Source organism: Gymnodraco acuticeps, unplaced genomic scaffold (assembly GCF_902827175.1).
Source record: "Gymnodraco acuticeps unplaced genomic scaffold, fGymAcu1.1, whole genome shotgun sequence".
NCBI classification, from domain to species: Eukaryota; Metazoa; Chordata; class Actinopteri; order Perciformes; family Bathydraconidae; genus Gymnodraco; species Gymnodraco acuticeps.
The window spans coordinates 50075-69865 of NW_022992351.1; the positions used below are offsets into that span (position 1 = coordinate 50075).

The 19791-nt window shown below is 40.5% G+C and overlaps 4 protein-coding genes across 6 annotated transcripts in view; 2 read left to right on the plus strand and 2 right to left on the minus strand.

Annotated features, from left to right (window-relative positions):
- Positions 1 to 211: 211 nt before the first annotated feature.
- etv7 (ETS variant transcription factor 7) lies at positions 212 to 4624 on the minus strand. Of its 2 annotated transcripts, none has more exons than XM_034209577.1 (9): positions 4218 to 4624; positions 3791 to 3938; positions 3504 to 3668; positions 3247 to 3417; positions 2356 to 2460; positions 2088 to 2228; positions 1287 to 1429; positions 1056 to 1156; positions 212 to 964 (listed from the first exon to the last, which is right to left on the minus strand). In XM_034209577.1, the coding sequence occupies exons 1-9, from the start codon at positions 4248 to 4250 to the stop codon at positions 799 to 801; spliced, it is 1173 nt and encodes a 390-aa protein (XP_034065468.1). In that variant the 5' UTR covers positions 4251 to 4624; the 3' UTR covers positions 212 to 798. The 2 variants fall into 2 exon arrangements, with proteins under 2 accessions (XP_034065468.1, XP_034065469.1); XM_034209578.1 differs by having other exon boundaries at positions 2356 to 2436; positions 4218 to 4622.
- On the plus strand, positions 3414 to 7028 carry zgc:194242 (uncharacterized protein LOC100005854 homolog). Of its 2 annotated transcripts, none has more exons than XM_034209580.1 (4): positions 3414 to 3596; positions 5948 to 6212; positions 6399 to 6579; positions 6728 to 7028. In XM_034209580.1, the coding sequence occupies exons 2-4, from the start codon at positions 5958 to 5960 to the stop codon at positions 6922 to 6924; spliced, it is 633 nt and encodes a 210-aa protein (XP_034065471.1). In that variant the 5' UTR covers positions 3414 to 3596; positions 5948 to 5957; the 3' UTR covers positions 6925 to 7028. The 2 variants fall into 2 exon arrangements, with proteins under 2 accessions (XP_034065471.1, XP_034065470.1); XM_034209579.1 differs by lacking the exon at positions 3414 to 3596 and adding an exon at positions 4684 to 4862.
- Positions 7029 to 7147: 119 nt separating this feature from the next.
- Positions 7148 to 12431, plus strand: ube2t (ubiquitin-conjugating enzyme E2T (putative)). The gene is made up of 7 exons (XM_034209581.1): positions 7148 to 7446; positions 7730 to 7839; positions 10683 to 10752; positions 10860 to 10965; positions 11069 to 11167; positions 11592 to 11675; positions 12082 to 12431. The coding sequence occupies exons 2-7, from the start codon at positions 7731 to 7733 to the stop codon at positions 12196 to 12198; spliced, it is 585 nt and encodes a 194-aa protein (XP_034065472.1). The 5' UTR covers positions 7148 to 7446; position 7730; the 3' UTR covers positions 12199 to 12431.
- A 104-nt stretch (positions 12432 to 12535) lies between these two features.
- The window catches only part of LOC117542090 (leucine-rich repeat-containing G-protein coupled receptor 6), a 39001-nt gene continuing 31745 nt past the window's right edge, over positions 12536 to 19791 (minus strand). The window contains exons 7-18 of the mRNA XM_034209573.1: positions 19607 to 19675; positions 19120 to 19191; positions 18912 to 18983; positions 18516 to 18584; positions 18133 to 18204; positions 17774 to 17839; positions 17587 to 17658; positions 17046 to 17117; positions 16409 to 16534; positions 15570 to 15724; positions 14871 to 14951; positions 12536 to 14749 (exon numbers count right to left, since the gene is read on the minus strand). Coding sequence (XP_034065464.1) covers positions 13494 to 14749; positions 14871 to 14951; positions 15570 to 15724; positions 16409 to 16534; positions 17046 to 17117; positions 17587 to 17658; positions 17774 to 17839; positions 18133 to 18204; positions 18516 to 18584; positions 18912 to 18983; positions 19120 to 19191; positions 19607 to 19675 — 2182 coding nt within the window. The 3' untranslated portion in view covers positions 12536 to 13493. The remainder of the gene's footprint in view (positions 14750 to 14870; positions 14952 to 15569; positions 15725 to 16408; positions 16535 to 17045; positions 17118 to 17586; positions 17659 to 17773; positions 17840 to 18132; positions 18205 to 18515; positions 18585 to 18911; positions 18984 to 19119; positions 19192 to 19606; positions 19676 to 19791) is intronic.

The following is a 19791-nucleotide window of genomic DNA, read 5'->3' on the forward strand; positions in this document are numbered from 1 at the left end:
TTTTCATTCTTTACCTGCCCTCCTTATTTTTGTGTATCCTGGTCCTTCACAATAGCTTAAGTATAAACACCCTTACTGTACATATACAGTGATTTTTGTGGGGGTTTTGTCAAATATGCAGCTTGCAAAATAAGTCATACTTTGTATGTCCAAATAAGAAATCACTTGTGCTAAACCCCTGAGCTTCAACAGTAACAGTTACCATAGTATATAAAAAAATGCTTAACAGGATATTTATTCAAGCAGGAAAACATTACAATTACGAACCAATAGGCTCAACACAAAACTAAACTTCACAAATGCACTGTCTTTAGGTTGAATAATACAACTAATTCTACAATGAACTACTGTACTGTATTAACTGGCATTTTACCTGCAGCACGAAAAAAACTCCACCCTGTTTGAACCTATTTAATAACAGTCTGAAACAAACTGGATACATCACTTATTGCAAGACTTATATTATATTTTAAAATGAGTTCATCTTTATTTTTTATGTGTTGAGCAAACCTAAAAAATCTCAGCTGATGAATATTTGTCCGTTCGAATATTGAAGTGATTTATTTCACAGTTTTCCTTTTCAATTAGTGTTCGTATTGATCACAGTTATGTACATTGATTCATAGAAAAATAGAAAGCAATATCATAGTTACAAAAATCCTCTATAAATACACCTAGCAGTGCATTTAGTTAAACTTGTAGATGCAAAGGTTGTTTTCGGAACACAAGTGTCCATTGCATTATGTAATCACTGTGTTTTTGTATTGCATTTAGGACATTTAATCCATGGTTAATTTTCTATGGAGGATGCTGCGGAGAAGCACGATCAGGTGAAACCTCAAAATGGTCCTCACTGAACTCTTGCGTAGGACTGCTGTCTGCTGTCTCCTGAGGTGAAGTGTGTTCAGGGGACTCAACTGGGTCAACATGTAGTTTCTTTGTGTCATGTGGGAGTTTCAGAAACCTGAAGGGAGGCAGATAAAAGGCAATAATGTGTGTGTTTTGTTTTGGGAGAATACAGAAAGGGAACGAGACAAACAGAATTGGACGGAGACCTGAAGAGAAGTTTTTGTCCCCGCTCCTTTTTGATGATGTTGAGCTTGTAGTAGTGCCGCAAAGCCCTGGACATTTTCTCATAGGTCATATTGTCTCGGTTCTGTAATAAGAGATCACACATCATCAAGGGCCCATGTGACTAAATTAATTATGACCCATGTCTTTAATTTTTTGTCTTTAGATCATTTTTGAAATTCCCTGTAAGATAAAAGAAACAGAGCAGTGCTCACCTTGTGGTTTCCCCAGAGACGAGCCAGTCCATTGGGATCAACCACCCTAAACACAAGGCTGTCGTGGTCTTCCCATCGGATGTATTCTTGGTATCGGTCATCACACAGCAGCTTATACACATAGTCCCACAGCAGTCTGCACTCTGGCCATGATTAAGACAGCAATAAGACAAATGCTGCCAAAATGTATAATGCTTTTATTATAGTTACTTTCAAGAAGCCAAAAAAGAAAAGATTCATTTTAAAGTACAACTGTAAAGCAGTGTTCATATCTAAGCATGTAGGCATCTGTTGTCAGGTGCATACTGTACATGAGGGAGCGTGTCACTAAGGCTACCTTAAGCAACATTTATAGGAGAATAAAATTGAACTGGCGAATAACATTTAACTGGACTAATTGTCCCAGTCTGAAGCATTTTCCAGCTCAGACTAACACATAGATTATTGTTTTGGGTTTTCTAGTCTGTGTTGCTCTTTGCTCACCCCCACATACACTCATATAGGCATAGAGATGTAGCTAAAGAAGAATATGTAGCTAATGAACAATGTTACAGCTTAATAGTGGACTCCTACAAGGAAGAACACACCTAATCCGTGCTGACGTTGCTCTGAAAACCTGTTTCAGACTTGTGTCTTGGAGTCTGTCTGCCCTCTAGTGGTCAGAATATACGTATGGCAGTTTTAGAAAATAGTTCATTTTTTGTTGCCTATATGTGCACCTTTAAAACATACAAAACACATATGTTTAAACTTTATATATTTGTAGAGTAAATACTATGCAATTGTTAATAAGTAATGTACCTGGGATGCGGCCATTGGCGGGGTACACTGAGCTCCTTTGCTTCTCCCGACTGGACAGGTTGAGCGGCTCCTTGACAGTCTCTAACTGGACAGGACTCTGAACTTGGTTGGGGGGCAATGCAGAGACAGCTGCTGGTCCATCTAAGAAAGAGAGAGAAGGAAAGATAGAGAGAGCAACAAAGAGGGAGGGACACATAATCAGATATCACAGCAAATGATTACATCTGCTGGGCATTGTCTTTCTGAGATTGTTATAAATTATACACACTGGTAGATGTGAGTGGAGCAGGGTGTGTGTAAACGATCAAGGGTGGCTGGCGGATCACAGTTGGTACAGCAGCTGCCGAAACTGCAGTGGCGAAAGAGAGGGAAACTGTGAGAGAGAAATATGAGGAACTGTGACAAAAGCTTAACAGAAAGCAAAAGTGACTTTACAACAGCTTAAATATTTGTACAGCAATGCACAACACAAACATGTTGTAGAAACATTGATGAACAAAGACATTATTATATATTCTGGAGTTGTAATATAACACAACACACCTTTTGGCACACGTCCAGCTTCCTTTAATGGAAAGCACCTTGTTTGTGAGACAGTGCATTAGTATTCCACTAGTGACGCATAAATGCCTTAACCAGCATTGGTGTAAGTACATTTACTCAACAACAGAATGCAGTTTTGAGGCGCTACTAGTACAATGTGTGTGCAAAACTTTAGATATTTCACAATATACCTACACTTATCTGATGTGTGCAGCTGCATAACACAATATAATATGCAGTTCAGTTAATTCAACAACATACTCTAACATCACATGACAAGGGGACCTCTTAACATCTAGACTATTAGACACAGAGGTTTGAACTTCAAAGTTTGAGAATAAAATGTCAAGGCCCCAACAAGTATAGGGAAAAAACAGTATTAATTCCTGCATGTGTTAAGGAGGAAATAATCACTTCGACAATCTAACCAGGATAAATGAGTTTGATTTGATACACCAACAACTCCAACAATCAACTACGTGTTAGTATGAACAGGACGTGTCTGTTCTGCCATGCACTCCGCAGACAGTACATGACAATCTGACCTTTATGGTTTGCTGTCCATATCTTTCCTGTGAATAATACGTGTTAAAGTTTATTTCTAGACATTGCTGACCTTGGCTGACTGTGGGAGGCCGGGGCTCTTGGACAATCTGTGAGGGTATCTGGCAGCTGACTGGGCTCTGGTTGCGTCCAGTTGCCGGGGAAGGAGATGCATTTTGGGGGTCACTGACAACACTCCTCCTTTGCTGTTTTACATACTGTAGAATCTCGTACAGAACATCACCTGTAAAAAAGGAAGGAGGTCCGTATGAAAACACTGGGGTAAAACTAGTCAGCATACTCTCTTTCTGCATGCACACTCATTTCTACCTGAGCTGGGGCAGCGGCGTCTGAAGTCCTCCTTGGTGAGCAGGCAGAGGGCACGACCGTTCATCTCAAAGCGTCCCTTCTCAGGCCTCCGCAGTGAGTACTCCCTCTGAGCCCAATGGAGCCAGTGGCCAACGTCCTCTTTGTCCCACAGAGATGGGTTTATTCCTATAAAACAGATGCAAATCATTAAAAGCACACTGTTACAGAGGGCGTTTATGTTACAGGCAGATACGTCTACTTTTGCTGATGCTGGAGTTGTATCTTTAAGGTAATAGTGTTTGACTTACGCAGACGTCCAGGTAGATGCCAAAGGTCTTCCTGTATGGGAGGGCTGTGCAAGGGAAGCTGTTTAGGGGGGGAGTGATGCACACTGAGAGGAATGTTGACTTGCCTTCCGGGCATTATGGATGGAGGAGTGTTTGCTCTGTTTTCTAGCTGCAAAATATCAACACACATTGCCATAAGAACACTTCAACTCCAATCAGTGGTGGTATAGAAACAAGAATGCAGATCATTTGATAATGTTTTATAATGCATTAAAGAAACAACAATGTAGAGGGATTTAAAACATTTCACCCAAATGTTACATTTGCAGTAGCCTTAGCAATGGAAGTTGGCCATAGAATAACAAATGTAAAACTCTCAATCCTATAAAAGCTCTGTTTATATCTCTGCTTTATAAAGACAACATATGTTTCTGTGACCTCAACTTACCTTGACCAAAGGTGACGGGGGAAAGTTCTCCATGGAAATGTCCTTTATCTGTTCGACTGTAAACAATTACACTAATCCTCTGATGTAACTCGTCCGAAAAATTTAACAAACTGCATGTCAGATCTCCACGAACTCCATATTAAATAAAGAAAGAACAGGATGTAACTTTCGAAGAAATAAAACTCCACTTTTTTCACATTCGATTCGACCCTTCCGGGAAATGAAAACGAAAGAAACACACAATCCTTGTCATGGGTGTGCTACAAATCTGATTGGATGAAGCAACAGCGGAGGACATTTCCAACAACATTGCACTTGAGCGATCTAGCAACATATTTATTGGAGCAATGCATAAATAATGTCGTATAGTTTAAGCACATAGATTTCACATAGCTTTCACGCATTACATATAGCATGAAGGATCATTGTGTTCTGAATGTAAGTTAAATGGCAAGAGGTGAGAATACATGTGGATACATTTATGACAGACTGCAGTACACAGAGCCGTGCGCGCCTATTACAGCAGAAAGTCCTTCAGGCTCCTCCTCTTACTGGCTTAAAGGAAAACCAAACCAAAGGAAAGACCAGCGTTGAGTTTACAGGAGCAGACTGGTTACAGGATAAGACTAGACGACGACGAACTAGGTAAAGTGTTTAATCCGGCGAGTAACACTCAATACCAATTTAATGCACTCACTATGTTGAGACTTGACATGTTCTGGAAACAAGTTCACTGTAATGGGACGCCTCCGAACAGAAAACATATGCACCGAGGCTATTCTTCCACACACAGTGACGTCACGAGCTACCCATAATGCAACGCGCGCCATATATCTATATAGAAATATGCCATTTTCCTGGAGGTGCTAATATAAACAGCTAGGTAATGTAGCCAGGCAGAGCGCACTAGGTTTTTTTTCTGAAGTAAAGTAAAGTATTTTGGCCAATCTTTTTTTCATTAATAGGCTATATGTTATTGCTTTAATAATAATATTATTAATTATAATGATAGAGCCTACGTTTCACAACCCCCCACTCAAATTATACAATCACAATGCATGTATTTAATGCAATAATTGGAAATAATGCAGGTGCAATTCGAATGTGGACTATGGCGCGTTTCCACTGCAGGCCTCGCTCGGCGAGCTACCCACTGCAGTGGAAACGCGCGATAAACGGTTTCAAATGGTTCTTCGTGTAGCTAATCCTTATAATACCTGCCCTGTCTGCTGGTTACCTGAAAATCTGACAGCAAATCTACAAGTTTTGAAGAATCTGGTTGTTCAGGTGTCACACAAAGGTCAAACATATATAAAAAGTGGCACTTATGTTTGATAAAAAAAAGTAATGCCACGATTCCACTATACCTCTAACGTTTTCATACCAAGGACCTCTTGAAACTTCAGCGCGCTCCATTGCGGAGATATTCCCGCGAGAGTGCGGAAAAGTGTATTTATTTATTTCAAATGTGAAATGTTACCAATATACTCGCGGACCACTAGGGGGCGCTCACGGACCAGTGGTCCGCGGACCACACTTTGAGAAGCACTGCTCTAAACAGTACGACCCCGTCACTAATAAAAGACCAGTGCTTAAAATAGTAAAGATTTGTAATTTGTGGGTTTGCTATATAGGCCTACTAGTAAGAATGATTTACATTTTATTTTGTGTTTGTACATTTTTGAAATAGTCTTGTAACCACCTGTATAAAAATGTGTCTGCTGTCACAGTTCTCCAGCGATGTTTGCGGAAAAACTGGGAAAACAGTTGGGCCACCCTACACGATCAGTGGCAGGATGGCTGGTCAGTAAGTTGCTCACGGTACGCAACCGTGCTCTTGAAGAGAGTGTTGTGCAGATATCAGGGATCCAACCTGAAGACACAGTGCTGGAGCTGGGTCACGGCCCGGGTCTAGGTCTGCAGTCAGCAGCCAAACTGCTCACAGCGCCCACAGGACATCTTATAGGGCTGGATTACTCAGCGTACATGCATCAGGTCAGGAATGAATACTGACATTATGGAATACAGTATTTAAATCAATTAAGTCTGTTTCTGTTTGAAGTCTTGGCAAGAAGGCAGAAAACATACGAGAAAACCCTAAGTTTGGGCCATTTTTGTATTTGAAGTGGGGGGCTTTACACATTTTTTAATTGAAGGATATCTCTTTTTTTTCTCTTACAGATGGCAAGTGAGCTGATGAAGGAGCTTGTGACCAGTGGGAAAGTGACCCTACACCATTGTGATGTAGCAGCAATGCCTCTGGTAGACAGCACTGTAGATAGAGTATTCCATTGCAACTGCTACTACTTCTGGCCTGACCTCAAGAAGGGAGCCACAGAGATTCACCGGGTAATGAAACCAGGTAAGACATCACTTTGTAACCATAACACAGACTTTATTTTCAAGGCAGATATGTTATCCGACAAGTTGTAGCTTTCCGAGCAATATGGCTGTTGTTTAGTAGTGCTTTCCTGCACAGTCATTCTTTCATCACTCTTGAACCCACCCAGGAGGCCTGATGGTGACTGGGATGAAACTGTCAAGTGTTGCTGCTTTTGCAGCAAAGCGAGTAATGCCAGGGGAGAACTGGCGCCCGGATGCCTACATGACAGCTCTGAGTGACTCTGGCTTCACTGATGTCAGAATGGAAGACAAACAGCACACACACATTACTTTTCAGGCTATCTATGCCACTGCCTCAAAATGAGATGAGATCATCATTTGGCATCAATAAAAATAATCAATTGTATCTATAACTGAATGAGTTGGATGTCAAAGTGATTACAATTAAATAAAAACGAGCGGACACTATCGACATAATTCACCATTATCTGTGGTTAAAAACAGGCTTTTATCTTACATTGCTTTTTCTGTGATGGTTTACTTTCACACTCACAACTGTTAATGTTAGTGTGTTACTATGGTAAGATACAGTGTTTAGAGTAAAAGTGTAGGAAAAGATGAAGTTGTCTGTCTCTAATTTCTTAAACCTTCTACAATATATGATTTTAAAAAATCATGTCCAGACTTGTAACTGAAGACAACATTAGAAAATGAACAGTAGGTGGCGATGGTGCTCGGCTGGGTGCACATATCCAACAGAAGAAGAAGAAGAAGAAGAAGAGGGAAATCCAAAAACAGCGCAGGTCCTCTGCACGGTGTTGTGAAGTTAAAAGTTGAGCTGCAACAGCGTCTGTAAAGTGGTGACAACTGTCAAATCGTTCGAAAAGTAAGTGGTTTTAATTTAAGATCAAGTTAACTGTATACTATTTTAACTTTGGCGTTGTTGTTGGACTCGAAAAATGTTCTAAGGTGGTCCCTAATCAAATAATTAAGCTTAGCTAGTGTTAGCTTGGAGCTCATCTAACCTAGATAACGTTGAAATAAGAAACGTAAATTGTTCATTTAACTACATCAATATCAGTAATGATTGAACACCAACGATCGTTGGTTAAAACGAGTACATAAATGAAAGGCCAATATTTCCACTGTGTATGTGTTGTGTGATGCAGAATGCAGAAGGCTTCCCGTTTGAAGCGTGAACTTCAGATGCTGAGCACCGAGCCTCCTCCCGGGATAACATGCTGGCAGACGGAGGAACAGATAGACGACCTGCGGGCTCGTAAGTACAGGAGAACACACACGATTATGTAAAACCAACAATGTCTTAACCAGGGGTGTCCACACTTTTTTCACCACGGGCCACATACAGAAAAACATACGAATGGCTGGGCCACTCCCTAGAGGTGAGGTATATTGCCTCAAGTTCAGTTATAAGTTGGAAAAATCAATCAAATGTAGGTAAATTATTCTTGATATTTGAAAATGCTTAAAGAAAAAAACAGCCTACATCACATCTCTCCATAGTGTTTCATTTAGTTTGTTACAAAAAGTGTTGGCACCTCAGTCCTTAAAACTGAATCTTCAGATTGCTTATAATTAGAGGAAATATGAACGTTATATTTCAAGGTTCATTTAATTTCAAACCTTTATTTATGCAGGTGAATCCCATTGAGATCATTGATCTCTTTTTCAAGGGTGACCTGCTGCAAGTAGGTTCCACATGAATACATATAAACATAACAGAAAAACAAAAAATACATCATACAGCATATTTACAGCGACTACAGTTTACATAGCTAGTAAAATGTACAGGTTCCAACAGTTTCCGATTGGATAGCATCTATCCTTGCTTTAAAAACATTTAGAGAAACCAAATTGCTCAGCTTCCATTCCTTTTGCAGACTGTTCCAAGACAGAGGAGCTGCGCATCTAAAAGCTATCTTCCCTAAGACAGTCCTAGCAGTTGGCACATTTAATAAAACCACAGCATTCGATCTCAGGCAGTAGCCACTTACAATTCGCCGTGAGATCAGGGAGCAGATGTAGGATGGAAGTTTCCCTAACATGGCTTTGTATATAAAAATGTACCAGTGACTGAGCCTCCGTACAGTTAGTGAAAGCAAACCTGTTCTTGCATACAGGGTACAGTGATGGGTTAATGCTTTACAGTTTGTCACAAATCTCAGTGCACTGTGATACGCAGCATCTAACTTGACCAGGCAATTGGCAGGTGCATTCATATACATCAGATCACCATAGTCCAGCACAGGTAAAAAGCTCACAGTGACTAGCCTTTTCCTGGCCTCAAGCGAGAAACAGGACTTGTTCCTGTAGAAGAAACCTAGCCTAACCCTCAGCTTTTTAAGCAGGTTATTGACATGAAGTTTAAAAGTGAGACAATCATCAAGCCAGATACCAAGGTATTTGTAACAGGTAACCACTTCAAGTTTTGTTCCTTGTGTAGTTACAATATCTAAAACAGGCTCTGGTGTCTTTTTAGCTTTTGAAAATAGCATTACCTTGGTTTTATCAACATTTAAAAGAAGCTTTAGTTCAGAGAGCTGAGTCTGAATAATGTTAAAAACTGCTTGCAATTCAACAACAGCCTCCTTAATGGAGGGACCTGCACAGTACATCACGGTATCGTCCGCATAAAAATGTAAGGTTGCTCCATCAACATTTTCACCTAAACTATTGATATAGATGGAGAATAATAGTGGACCTAAAACACATCACACCATTAGTAATGTTTAACCACTCAGAAGACAGCCCATCAAAGTGAACACATTGGGACCTTTCAGAGAGGTAGTTCATAAACCACCCCACTGCATGGCTGGATATGCCTATACTGGCTAGTCTCTGCTTTAAGATACGATGATCGACTGTATCAAACGCTTTGGACAAATCAACAAATAGAGCTGCACATAAGGTTGTTATGTACATTTGTTATTGAGCTTTTTTCTTATCAACTTAGATTTGTTAGAAAATGTTTTCAACTTTAATTGACTGAATTTATTTGAAAATTGGGCTTATTAACACATGAATACTGTGTAATATATTTGAACATGTATATTTAAGAAGTATAAGATAAGCAGAAGTTTCATATTTCATTATACTTTTTGAATTAGCATTTTGGCCCCCGGGCCGTAGTTTGGACACCCGTGGTCTTAACCCATTGAAGTGTTATATAAAACTAACTAACAACGAACTATCTTTGATCTAAAACTCACTATCGGCTACTGTATTGTTTTCAAACGTATGCATTACCTACGTTGTGGAGATATGAGGATATAGTTGCAGTATTTATTAACCTACAGCAGTGTTTCTCAATCTTTTTCATACCAAGGACCACTTAACCAATAAAAAAACACTCGCGGACCACCTAACTCCACAAATATCCAAAAACATCGTTTTTTACAAATCGCCTGAAAATGGTACAAACAAGTGGCAACATGCGTGATGAAGGTACTTATCTGGGCTATATCATGCAATAGAAAGTGAAACTTAAGCTCTTTCCATTGCGGAGATATTACCGCGAGAGTGCGAAAAACTTAAATACATTTATTTATTTCAAATGTGAAATTTGACCAATATACTCACGGACCACTAGGGGGCGCTCACGGACCACCAGTGGTCCGTGGACCACACTTTGAGAAGCACTGATACAGGTTTAAGATTGTGTGAACTAGTTTATCTTAAAAAAGCCAATACTATATTCATTCTGTGATTGTTTTTGAATTAAAGAGACAGTATGAATTTAGCAGAATAGGTGTGTTTCATTATGAAACACTATGAATCATAGTAAAACCAAGATAAGGTCACGTATAAAGAAAGATGTATATCCATCAGAGGGATTTGTTGGTTGTGACAAAGTGGCAAATGCATATTAAAGGCGAGTGAATATTGTTTTAATAAATTAAATATGATACATTTAATTTCTTTTTTTGATAACTTATTGCGGAAGGTTTGAACAATTGTTAGTTAGGATCGAAACTAGCCTCTACAATTCTAAGCAGAATACTTAATTTGTTCTCAGCATTATACCACCTACAGTATTTATGATAACCTGAATATTTGTTCTATCTAGCTGATCTTCTGTTTTGTTCTTCCACTGGTTTACAGAGATAGTGGGTGGAACAGAGACCCCGTATGAAGGTGGGCTCTTCACTTTGGAGATCAAGGTCCCAGAAAGGTATATTATCTCGAAGTCTTAACATTGATATATGTTCTCTCTACCATTTCTACATTGTAAACACTTAATGCAGTTTATAAGACTTACCTGCGGTTTTCCTCTCGTAGGTATCCATTTGAGCCTCCTAAAATGCGTTTCTTGACTCCAATCTACCACCCCAACATTGACAACTCAGGGCGTATCTGTCATGATGCCCTGAAACTACCGCCAAAGGTAATAACGGATTAATACAAAAAAAAGTTGGTTTTGATTCATTTGTATCATCTGGTTTTGTTTGTCTGCTGTACATTTTGTATACATTTGTATTATTATTCAGGGTGCTTGGAGGCCATCTCTAAACATCTCCACAGTCCTCTCCTCCATTCAGCTGCTCATGGCCGAGCCCAATCCAGATGACCCACTCATGGCTGATATAGTAGGTCACACATAATCTTGCATTCCCAGATATCAAATAACCTTTACAATACCATACCTTTTTCCAAGTTATAATATTATGGTGGTTTAATTTTTGTGTGAATATTCTTATATAAATATCAATAAATATGTATATATCAATAGACTTAAAAATAAATGTGGACATAACAATGGCTAAGAACTATATAACACTATACTTCAAACTTGCTCCTGGAAATGATTAAATACTCTTTCCACTATGCATTTTCAAAACAAGCCCAACGTTTTCAAAATCCCGAAACATCTTGTTTTGTTCAGTCTGATCCACTTTTACATATTTTCACAGAAAACCTCTTACGGCCTGAAAATGGCATTTGAATTGTAATTCAATGGTGTATCCCCGCCGTATACACAAGTAAAAAGACATTTACATTTTTTGAATGCAGTCATCAGAGTTCAAATACAACAAACAGCTGTTTACGGAGAAGGCCAGAAAGTGGACACAAGAACACGCTGTTCAGAAGAACATGGTAAGTCTCTCTGGTTTGGGTGAAGAAGTTGTAACATATTTAATGTTGTTCATGATTGAAATAATTATCCAGCTTAATTTATTTCATTATACACTGAGCTTGTGTGTATGCTCCATTATACTTAGTGGTTGACATGATGATTGGCTCTTGCTCAGACAGCAAGGAACTGTCTCATTGAATTAGCTCTTTGTAGTGGTATATTTTACTCACAAGGTGGTGCTGTAGTACCTCGAAAGAGTGTTACCTGCTAACTTAATATTTACTTGTAACAAAGAGATGCCGACTGTTTGATTTATATTCAAATGCGACTTCAATATTTCAAAATTCTCAGCTTTTGGATGTGAAGGCGCAATATATGTACTGTTCTGTCATTGACTCATTAGTTTTTATCTCGGTCTTTGTTCAGGGAGTTGAAGAGGGCAACAAAGAAAATACTCCAGGTCATAAAGCTTCATCCCGCAAAAGAGAGGCTTTCACTGCCCATCTGGAAGCAGAGGAGCCCACAAAGAAAACCTGTGTGTAGTTTACATCGTGCTTGTTAAAGTCAAAGATCTCTCTTTTCAAGGGGCACCAAGCCTTATACCTGTCGACCTTTAAAGGGTATGATTTTAAATATTATATTTAGTGCTTATTCCTACTTCCTTTTACTATATGTGCATTCCTTTTTCTAAATCCAGAAATACCCACATATTTATATGTATAATTTCTATATGTATTTGTTTGATTTGTGATATTAAAGTTGAGTTTGAACACTAACTGTTGCAATTCATTTTGATACATGAAAAGTTTGGCCTCTCGGCAAATGGAGGTGTGTTTCACAGTGGTAGCATAAGCAGACTAGTGATGGCATAAAAAGTATAAAGATAATAATTTTATTAAAACATATGCTTACCAGTTGTATACAAAGTATGTACATCCTAAATAGCAAGTTTTTTTTTACAAACTAAGAATTTATTTCTTAATATATAAAATTATATATTTGCTGTTCATCATATAAAAAGGAAGACAAACATCTTAAGGCTGTAGTGAGTCAATACCATGCTAGTTCAGAGGTAGTTACATTGTATGTACATATTGCTAGCCTACTCTAATGTCTGTTGAAAGATAGCTACATCCCATTCAGTCTGTATAACTGCATGTTTCCTATTTGCATATATGAGACAGAATAGTGTAAACCAGTTTCAACATTCTCTGACGGCTAACACAGTTGCAAAGAAATATATCTGATAATAGCATTCCTGTGAATTGTTAGCTTACTCTGGTAAAAATGTCCTGGTGTGTCTGATAATGACTCCCTTTCTTTGAAACAGACTTAGCAATAGGATAGAACTTATATTTTATAACAAACAAATAACATAACCACTTAGAATACAACCGAACCATCTGTAACCTCTAAGCTGCATGTCACATAATCACATTCCAGTATAAACATGTACACTTAAAATTATACTGGTTCTACCTTTATTCCCCCCTGGCTAAACCATTGATTTGTCTGATGCTTAGAATTTAATATATTTGAACTTCTTTTTGTCATGCAAGTTCATGTCTGATGCAGTCCACTGGGTACCGTCTGAAATAGTCTTTTTGTTTTCAGACGTGATGTATTGTGGTATTTCCTTTAATGTCTCAGGGAACTTTTAGTGACACTCCATTTTAAGAGGCACTTTGTAGTGTTCTTATAGACTTCTCTCTAGTACTCTACAGTCTCTGTGGGACACATTCTGAGGTGCTTGCGGATTGATAACCCAGAGCTGGTCTTGCTGCTGCTTGATGATGGTCCTTTAGTGTCCCAGCTATTCAGACAGCTAGCATGGAGGCTCATGGATGAGAGGTGAGGGAGGGAGTTGTGGTGGAGTGATACAGAGGACAAGTGTTATGAATCGTCTCTTGATCCAAACTCTTCAGACATTCATCATCATTCTGGCTCCCTCTTCCTGTCACCCTGTCTCTATCCCTGGCTGTGGGAGGGGGTATCTGACAAGGGATGAGAGGAACGGAGGAAGTAGAGGAGCAGTAGGAAAACCTGATTGGATCCAGTCGGGGTTGGAGAGTGGACCCCCCACTATAAAGGGCATCAGAATCTGCATGTGACACCTGTGTTGACGAATCGGAGCAGGAACTCTTCTCCGTCGCCACAGAAACAAGGGAGTCCAGGGTGCGGTCCCGACGTAGCTGTGGACGCGCTTTAGGATGAGGCCAGAAGAAAAACTGGGACTGGTCTCGTGTGAAAAGGAGGAAAAGGAGGGGGTTGAGGCAAGCAGGCAGGGGCTGGAGAAGCAGTAGAACAGATTTTAACACCTCCTCACCCAGAGAGAGTAGACCCAGGAGAGAGCAGAGGGAGAGGAACGCTACTGGTACATAGAGAAGGCCATTTGTGAATATTAGCCAGGCAACATGTTTGATCATAGCGCAGTCCCACAGGCCGTCACATTCTCCCCTCAGTAACTCCCAGTATAGGCGGATGTATGAGCCCGTGACGATAAGCAGGCACAAGGTGTTCATCATTATGAGGGATAAGGGAAAGCCCAGGGAGGACTGGAGTCGAGGGGATGTTGGTGGCAGGGGCGAGGGAAGGCAGAAAGGTGACGACCCATACTCCCCAACTCCTACCAGTGGGAGAGAAGCAAGGGTGAGGGAGAGAGTGAGGCAGAATAGTGCACATGTGCGCACACTCCCAAGGGACGGGGACTTTCCATAGGCACGGGCACATGTCACGCTCACACCACACTGAACAGCTGCCAGAGTCAGCAGCAACACACTTGCTTCAGACGCAAACACCCAGACCCATCCTGTCGCCTGACAACCAGGACCCCCCTCCCAGCGGGCACCATGGTGACCAAACTCTCCCAGGGTTAGAGCGTCCACTAGGGCCAGGGTGCATGTACACACACCCGTCAGCAGGTTGGAAGCACCCATGCAGGCCACAGTGAAGCGGAGAGGTGAGAGATAGCCGGATGAGCCAAAGAGGGAGAGGAGCAGGAGGGAGTTCCCAAGAAGAGACACCAAGGAGATCGACCACAAGCCCACACGAACCAGCCAGCTGCCCAACAGCGAGTCGCAGGGTCGGAAAGGACCTGCAAACACAAAAATCATCAGCTGTAGATAAGCATGGCTTGATGTCCTTACACTGTTGTTGGGACAAAACAATCTAAAGGCCAATTGATAATAAATTAATCATCATTACTGCAATTGTACCTGGAGTTGGTGTGCATTGAACACTGGTCTGTAGTTTGGATTCCTCTATTTCCATTTGGAACTCCTCCAGGTCAGGATCATCTGGAATAAAGCATTGTTAGCTTGTGCAAGATTTCGTGACAGCTTTTTCTCCATGTGTATGTATAAAAAGTTAATTCATTTTACATTGTGTGTGGCATTGGCTGCAGGGCGTAAAGCATTAACATTATTTTGCAATGAAGTAAAAAATATTAATCGAGGAAAATTGGCACCAGCATGATATTTGATCGGGGTAGTTTTTATTTTTTCATTTGGCCCATGAATTAAAGGCTGATACCTCTTAATCAGTAACATGCCGTGGTTTTGTTATTGTATCCGTTGGGACACCCAGCATTGTTTATTTTCAGCTTTAATGGTGTAGGTTTAATGGTTTTAATTTAAATGTAATGTTGGTTTATTGGTGCTTATATTTTATTCCTACCCCAGGAATGCGTTGAAGGGTCAACATTCGACTGTAAGTGTGTTTCAGCTGCCAGGTAGCTGCGGTTTCAGCCAGGCTCTGACATGTTTAAAGTGGGCTTGTGTCAATAATTCGGCAATGAGCAGAGACATATGGGGCTCAGATTTCTGTCTATTACTTTACCCCCATTCCAAGTGTGTACCATGTGTGTTATACTGCACATATGTTTGCACAGATAATGGAATTGCGTGCTTTCTTACAGTGTGTGTCGGCGTGCATAGGGTACATGGCTACTGTACGCTTGTGTAGGTCCTCGTCAGTGTTGCTCTGCTCTGTGTCCCACTGGCTCGCCGGCTTGTAGCTATCACAGGATCCATACACACAGCACTGGTAGGCATAAGGCATCTCTATTACCCTGTAACAAATAGATGGAACAGTATTGACACAAGACCAGGAGAAACAACGGCACAACTTACAAATGCATAAAGACCTACATTAAAATTTGAAAGCAACCTTAAGTGCTTATAAATCTGTTTCTGAGTTCATATGAACCCATAATCTTGGGAAAATAAGGTGAATTTGTAAGTTGTCTTAATCAATTTACGTTGTGGATGGCTGTATGCAAACATTTACTTTACATTGCTTTTGAAATGTCTCTGCCAGGAGTTCTGTTTTGGACAATGTTCTACAAATGCTGACATTGCCACTTGATCGCCTGCCCGCTCCTATTTCCTTGAAAAGTCCTCTTCATTTTCACTGCTGCTTTTCAGGCCTTCGGGCATCTTTTCAACAAGAATTAACTTGCTGACTACAAATGCTTCTTCATTATTGAAGATCTGCTCAGGAATAGCTTGCAGGAAAAACATGTGATTAAGTTAATTGTCAACCTTGGCTGCTCTTGGTAAATAAAAGGTGTTAATAGAAAATTGTGATAGGTAGGATAATTAAAGGGATGGGAAGTGGTGCATTGTTCTGTACAGCCACAGGTTATACACCTGGATATGTTATCATCTTATGTAAGTTGTTGATGAAAAACCAAAATACATGTAAGAAACATTAAGTAAGAGAGAATAACAGGGGCTTGATGGTGTGTTTTTACCTCATACGGGGGAAGTAATCAGGACTAAAGGCCTCGTATAACTCTGTGTTGCCTCTTAGCTTGAGATGGGTGAGACCTCCCAAACCTGCAACAGGTACTGAGCTCAGGCGATTCTCAGTCAGGTCCCTGAAATTGAGAAAGAAAAAGTACAGGTTGGGTATCAGATCAGGCCTTTTACAAAGTGTGTTTTCATTATATATATTACAGAGGGTCATCCTTGATAACAAAAAGTCCTTGTCTCTTAGAAATGTTAAACTGTTCAGACGAGGCTCTATCAAATTACCTCCAGATAACACTTCCTGTCAGATGTAGTCTATCTGCTTGTTTAGCTACGCATACTTTAATCAGTCTTCACACAATGAAGCAGTTTGTATTGGCATGACCTGAGATTAATCTCCTGGCCACACAGAGGGGTTTTCAAACAATAAATGCATATCAGTGTTCTCTGTAGACTCAGCCAAAGACAACAGTCAAGAGTGTAGTGTTTGTATAAGGCGAAGCCTCTGACATCCAGCTTAACTTTAATTAAAGATGCACAAATCCAGCAACCGTCTTTGGGGATAAAGGGAAGCTGCTGAACGTACAAATGAAAGGAAAAAACATTCTTGTTGATAGTCATATATCTGTGTATACTCACAGTTTGATCAAAGAGTGAAGCGAGACAAAGGCATCCAGGTGGATCCACTCGATCATATTCCAGCTTAGATCACTGACAGAAATGTAAATCCATATAAGAGAAACAGACGGAAAGGAATTGTAATAAAACATTGAATGTTGGATACTGATCACCACTAGATGTCAGTAATAGGTAATAAGTCTACATAGTTTGATCTTGACACATGCTTCCTAACCTTGTTGGCTTATATATAGCCCCCTAAAAAGCACCAAAGCCTCTACTTGGTACATTTAATCATACTATGAAGGATTTGCTTCCACAGATTGTTTTATTTGGATATATCTATAAAATAGTTAACACTACCAAAAAGCTTTGAGGAAAATCTTGTGTAGAAGAATTATGTTTTGTTTTCCATCTCTTCTATCCTATTAATCATCCGATAGATATATCTTACAACCCCTTGGCGGGGTCCTGATCTGACCACGGTTGTGAATTCCTGAAAGAGACGATGAATGGGTGAGGTTTGCGATGTGTTGTTGAGGTTACAACAAGCTTTACTTACATTGCTCTTAGGGACGTGAGCTGCTGGAAGGTACTTGACTCTATCCTCCTGATTTGGTTATGCTGCAGCCCTCTGTTGAGAAAAAATATACAAACATACATTAAAACAATGCAAAGTGGGCAACGAAACATAGGACTGTCGATTTTGATGCACAAGAGAGTGTATACTTGTTTGGCGTTAAACTCACATCTCTTGCAGTGCAGAGCAGTGGTGAAAGCTGGGCAGATCCTCGATCTGGTTGTAGGACAGCTCCCTACAACAACACAAAAAGCACACACAAAGCACACATAAACACAGTGACCAGCTGTGGATTTATAGCGTGGGAAATTACGGGGTCTATAGGATTATTTGAGTGAACAGTCGACTCTGAGCAAGGCGACATAGCACGACAATAAAAAAATAATTTCGGGAGGTGATTGAATTTCATAGCACAGTGATTGTACACATGATTGCTTGGGGGCACAACTCTCCACAGTTGAGTTTTGTGTATCAGTTGAACCTCGCACTCAACCGCCCGCCCCCCCCCTACTGTGTATGTGTACTCACAGCACTCGGAGGCGAGGCAGCTGCTCACATAGATCCAGAGGGAGAGCTGATAGACCGGCCCGAGTCAGCGTCCTATAGAGAAAAGGAGAAACCTCTGATCATTGTTGAAGTGCAAGCAAGCGAAAGCTTCCCCCAGTCCTGTGAGTCTAACTTGGTCAGACAGAGAGCTGTGTAGGTTCGCCAAACCTGTCACTGCCTGGCATAGCTAGCTTACCCCTTCTTTATCTGAGTGTCTTGGGCTCCCAGGATTGTGTCTCTGTCCTCAAGATCAGTGCCTCACCCATCCTTTGCTGTAGTATGTGGCGTGGACCAATTGAGAAAATAATACTGTGCGTATGTGTGTGTGGGTGGGTGGGGGTTATTCGGTTAAAGGAGACACTCACAATATTTCCAGGCTGGTGGTTCCTTTCAAATCGGGAAACTCTTGAATCTGGGTTGCCCCGTTAAGGGAACTGCAGCAACAGGGAAAAAAGTGTCAGAAAACTCTCTCCCTCTCCCTCTCTCTCTCACAGCTCATTTCAGTCATCAAACTTTTCCTCCAACATCAACACATGCTGTTTTGGCTGTCTCGCAAGACATCATAAGTCACACCATTCAACATGTTCTTACAACACACTCTTTCTTACCACATCAGCACTGAGCACAGCCATACGCTAACACAACATAATTCAGTAGGCCATTACACATGTCCACTCAACTCTCGCTGCTAGGGACAGAGGATGATTTAAACAGTGTTTGGGCTAACTCACTGGAATGGTTCCTACTGACCACATACTCACAGTGTGTGCAATTTAGGTAAGAACTGGAAAGCGGATTTTCCCACAAACTGGATGGGGTTCTCATAGAAATGACTGCAAAAAAGAAAATTGATTTGGACATTCTGATTAATTTGTTCAGGAGTGAGTTGTACTGTACACATGATGTTAACAATATAGCAATTCTTAGTTTATCTAATACAATATGTGCACATTTAATCATTAAACTCACATGGTTTGGAGTTGAGGATTTCCCACAAAGGCCCTCTCAGGGATGGCTTTGATATTGTTGTTATGGAAGCCCCTGCAAATATAAAAACATACAGTTAGTTAGACAGTTTATCAATATGTTTCTGATTTGTTGTGTGTGTGTTTGGAGGAGCAAGAGGCAGGTCATGTTGCACCTGCCATTGCACAGCTGAATTTTTTTTGTTGGATAAATGAGATGTAAACACGCACACATATGCTGTATCTGTGTCACATTTGCAAGTCGCCGAACATCTGCTGAAGCTGAGGGGAAAACATGTTGTGTGTGTGTGCGTGCGTGTGTGTGTATGTGCAGGCAAGCGGGTGCGTGGGTGTGTAGCCAGCACCTGCTTAGGGCGAGAGAGATTGTATCCGAGTGCCACATTAAAATCACTTAACGGGATTACTTTGGATAACGCAACCATGATAGTCATGTCAGGCAGGTGTGTTTTTGTGTGCATGTGTGTACTCACAGTTCCTGAAGCTTACTCAGAGTCCGGATGGCCACAGGAAACTCCTGCAGATCATTGTAGTTTAAATCCCTGAGGGGAAACAGTGTAGTAAACAGTTATGATTATGTAATATGTTAAAAGGTTTGATGGAGATTTTTTTCTCTATAATAAAGATTCAACCATATATGATGATTTTATTTCCATTT

What these genes read in the sequence shown, in the direction of transcription:
- etv7 (XM_034209577.1), bottom strand. Translation starts at nt 4,250, where the DNA reads ATGGAGAACTTTCCCCCGTCACCTTTGGTCAAG. An exon ending in GCATCTACCTGGACGTCTGC is followed by an intron (nt 3,669 to 3,790) that starts GTAAGTCAAACA and finishes TCTGTTTTATAG; the next exon opens with GAATAAACCCATCTCTGTGG. An exon ending in ACGCCGCTGCCCCAGCTCAG is followed by an intron (nt 3,418 to 3,503) that starts GTAGAAATGAGT and finishes CCTTTTTTACAG; the next exon opens with GTGATGTTCTGTACGAGATT.
- zgc:194242 (XM_034209579.1), top strand. Translation starts at nt 4,699, where the DNA reads ATGACAGACTGCAGTACACAGAGCCGTGCGCGCCTATTACAGCAGAAA. An exon ending in ACTCAGCGTACATGCATCAG is followed by an intron (nt 6,213 to 6,398) that starts GTCAGGAATGAA and finishes TTTCTCTTACAG; the next exon opens with ATGGCAAGTGAGCTGATGAA. An exon ending in TCACCGGGTAATGAAACCAG is followed by an intron (nt 6,580 to 6,727) that starts GTAAGACATCAC and finishes GAACCCACCCAG; the next exon opens with GAGGCCTGATGGTGACTGGG.
- ube2t (XM_034209581.1), top strand. Translation starts at nt 7,731, where the DNA reads ATGCAGAAGGCTTCCCGTTTGAAGCGTGAACTTCAGATGCTGAGCACC. An exon ending in GAGATCAAGGTCCCAGAAAG is followed by an intron (nt 10,753 to 10,859) that starts GTATATTATCTC and finishes TTCCTCTCGTAG; the next exon opens with GTATCCATTTGAGCCTCCTA. An exon ending in ACGCTGTTCAGAAGAACATG is followed by an intron (nt 11,676 to 12,081) that starts GTAAGTCTCTCT and finishes GTCTTTGTTCAG; the next exon opens with GGAGTTGAAGAGGGCAACAA.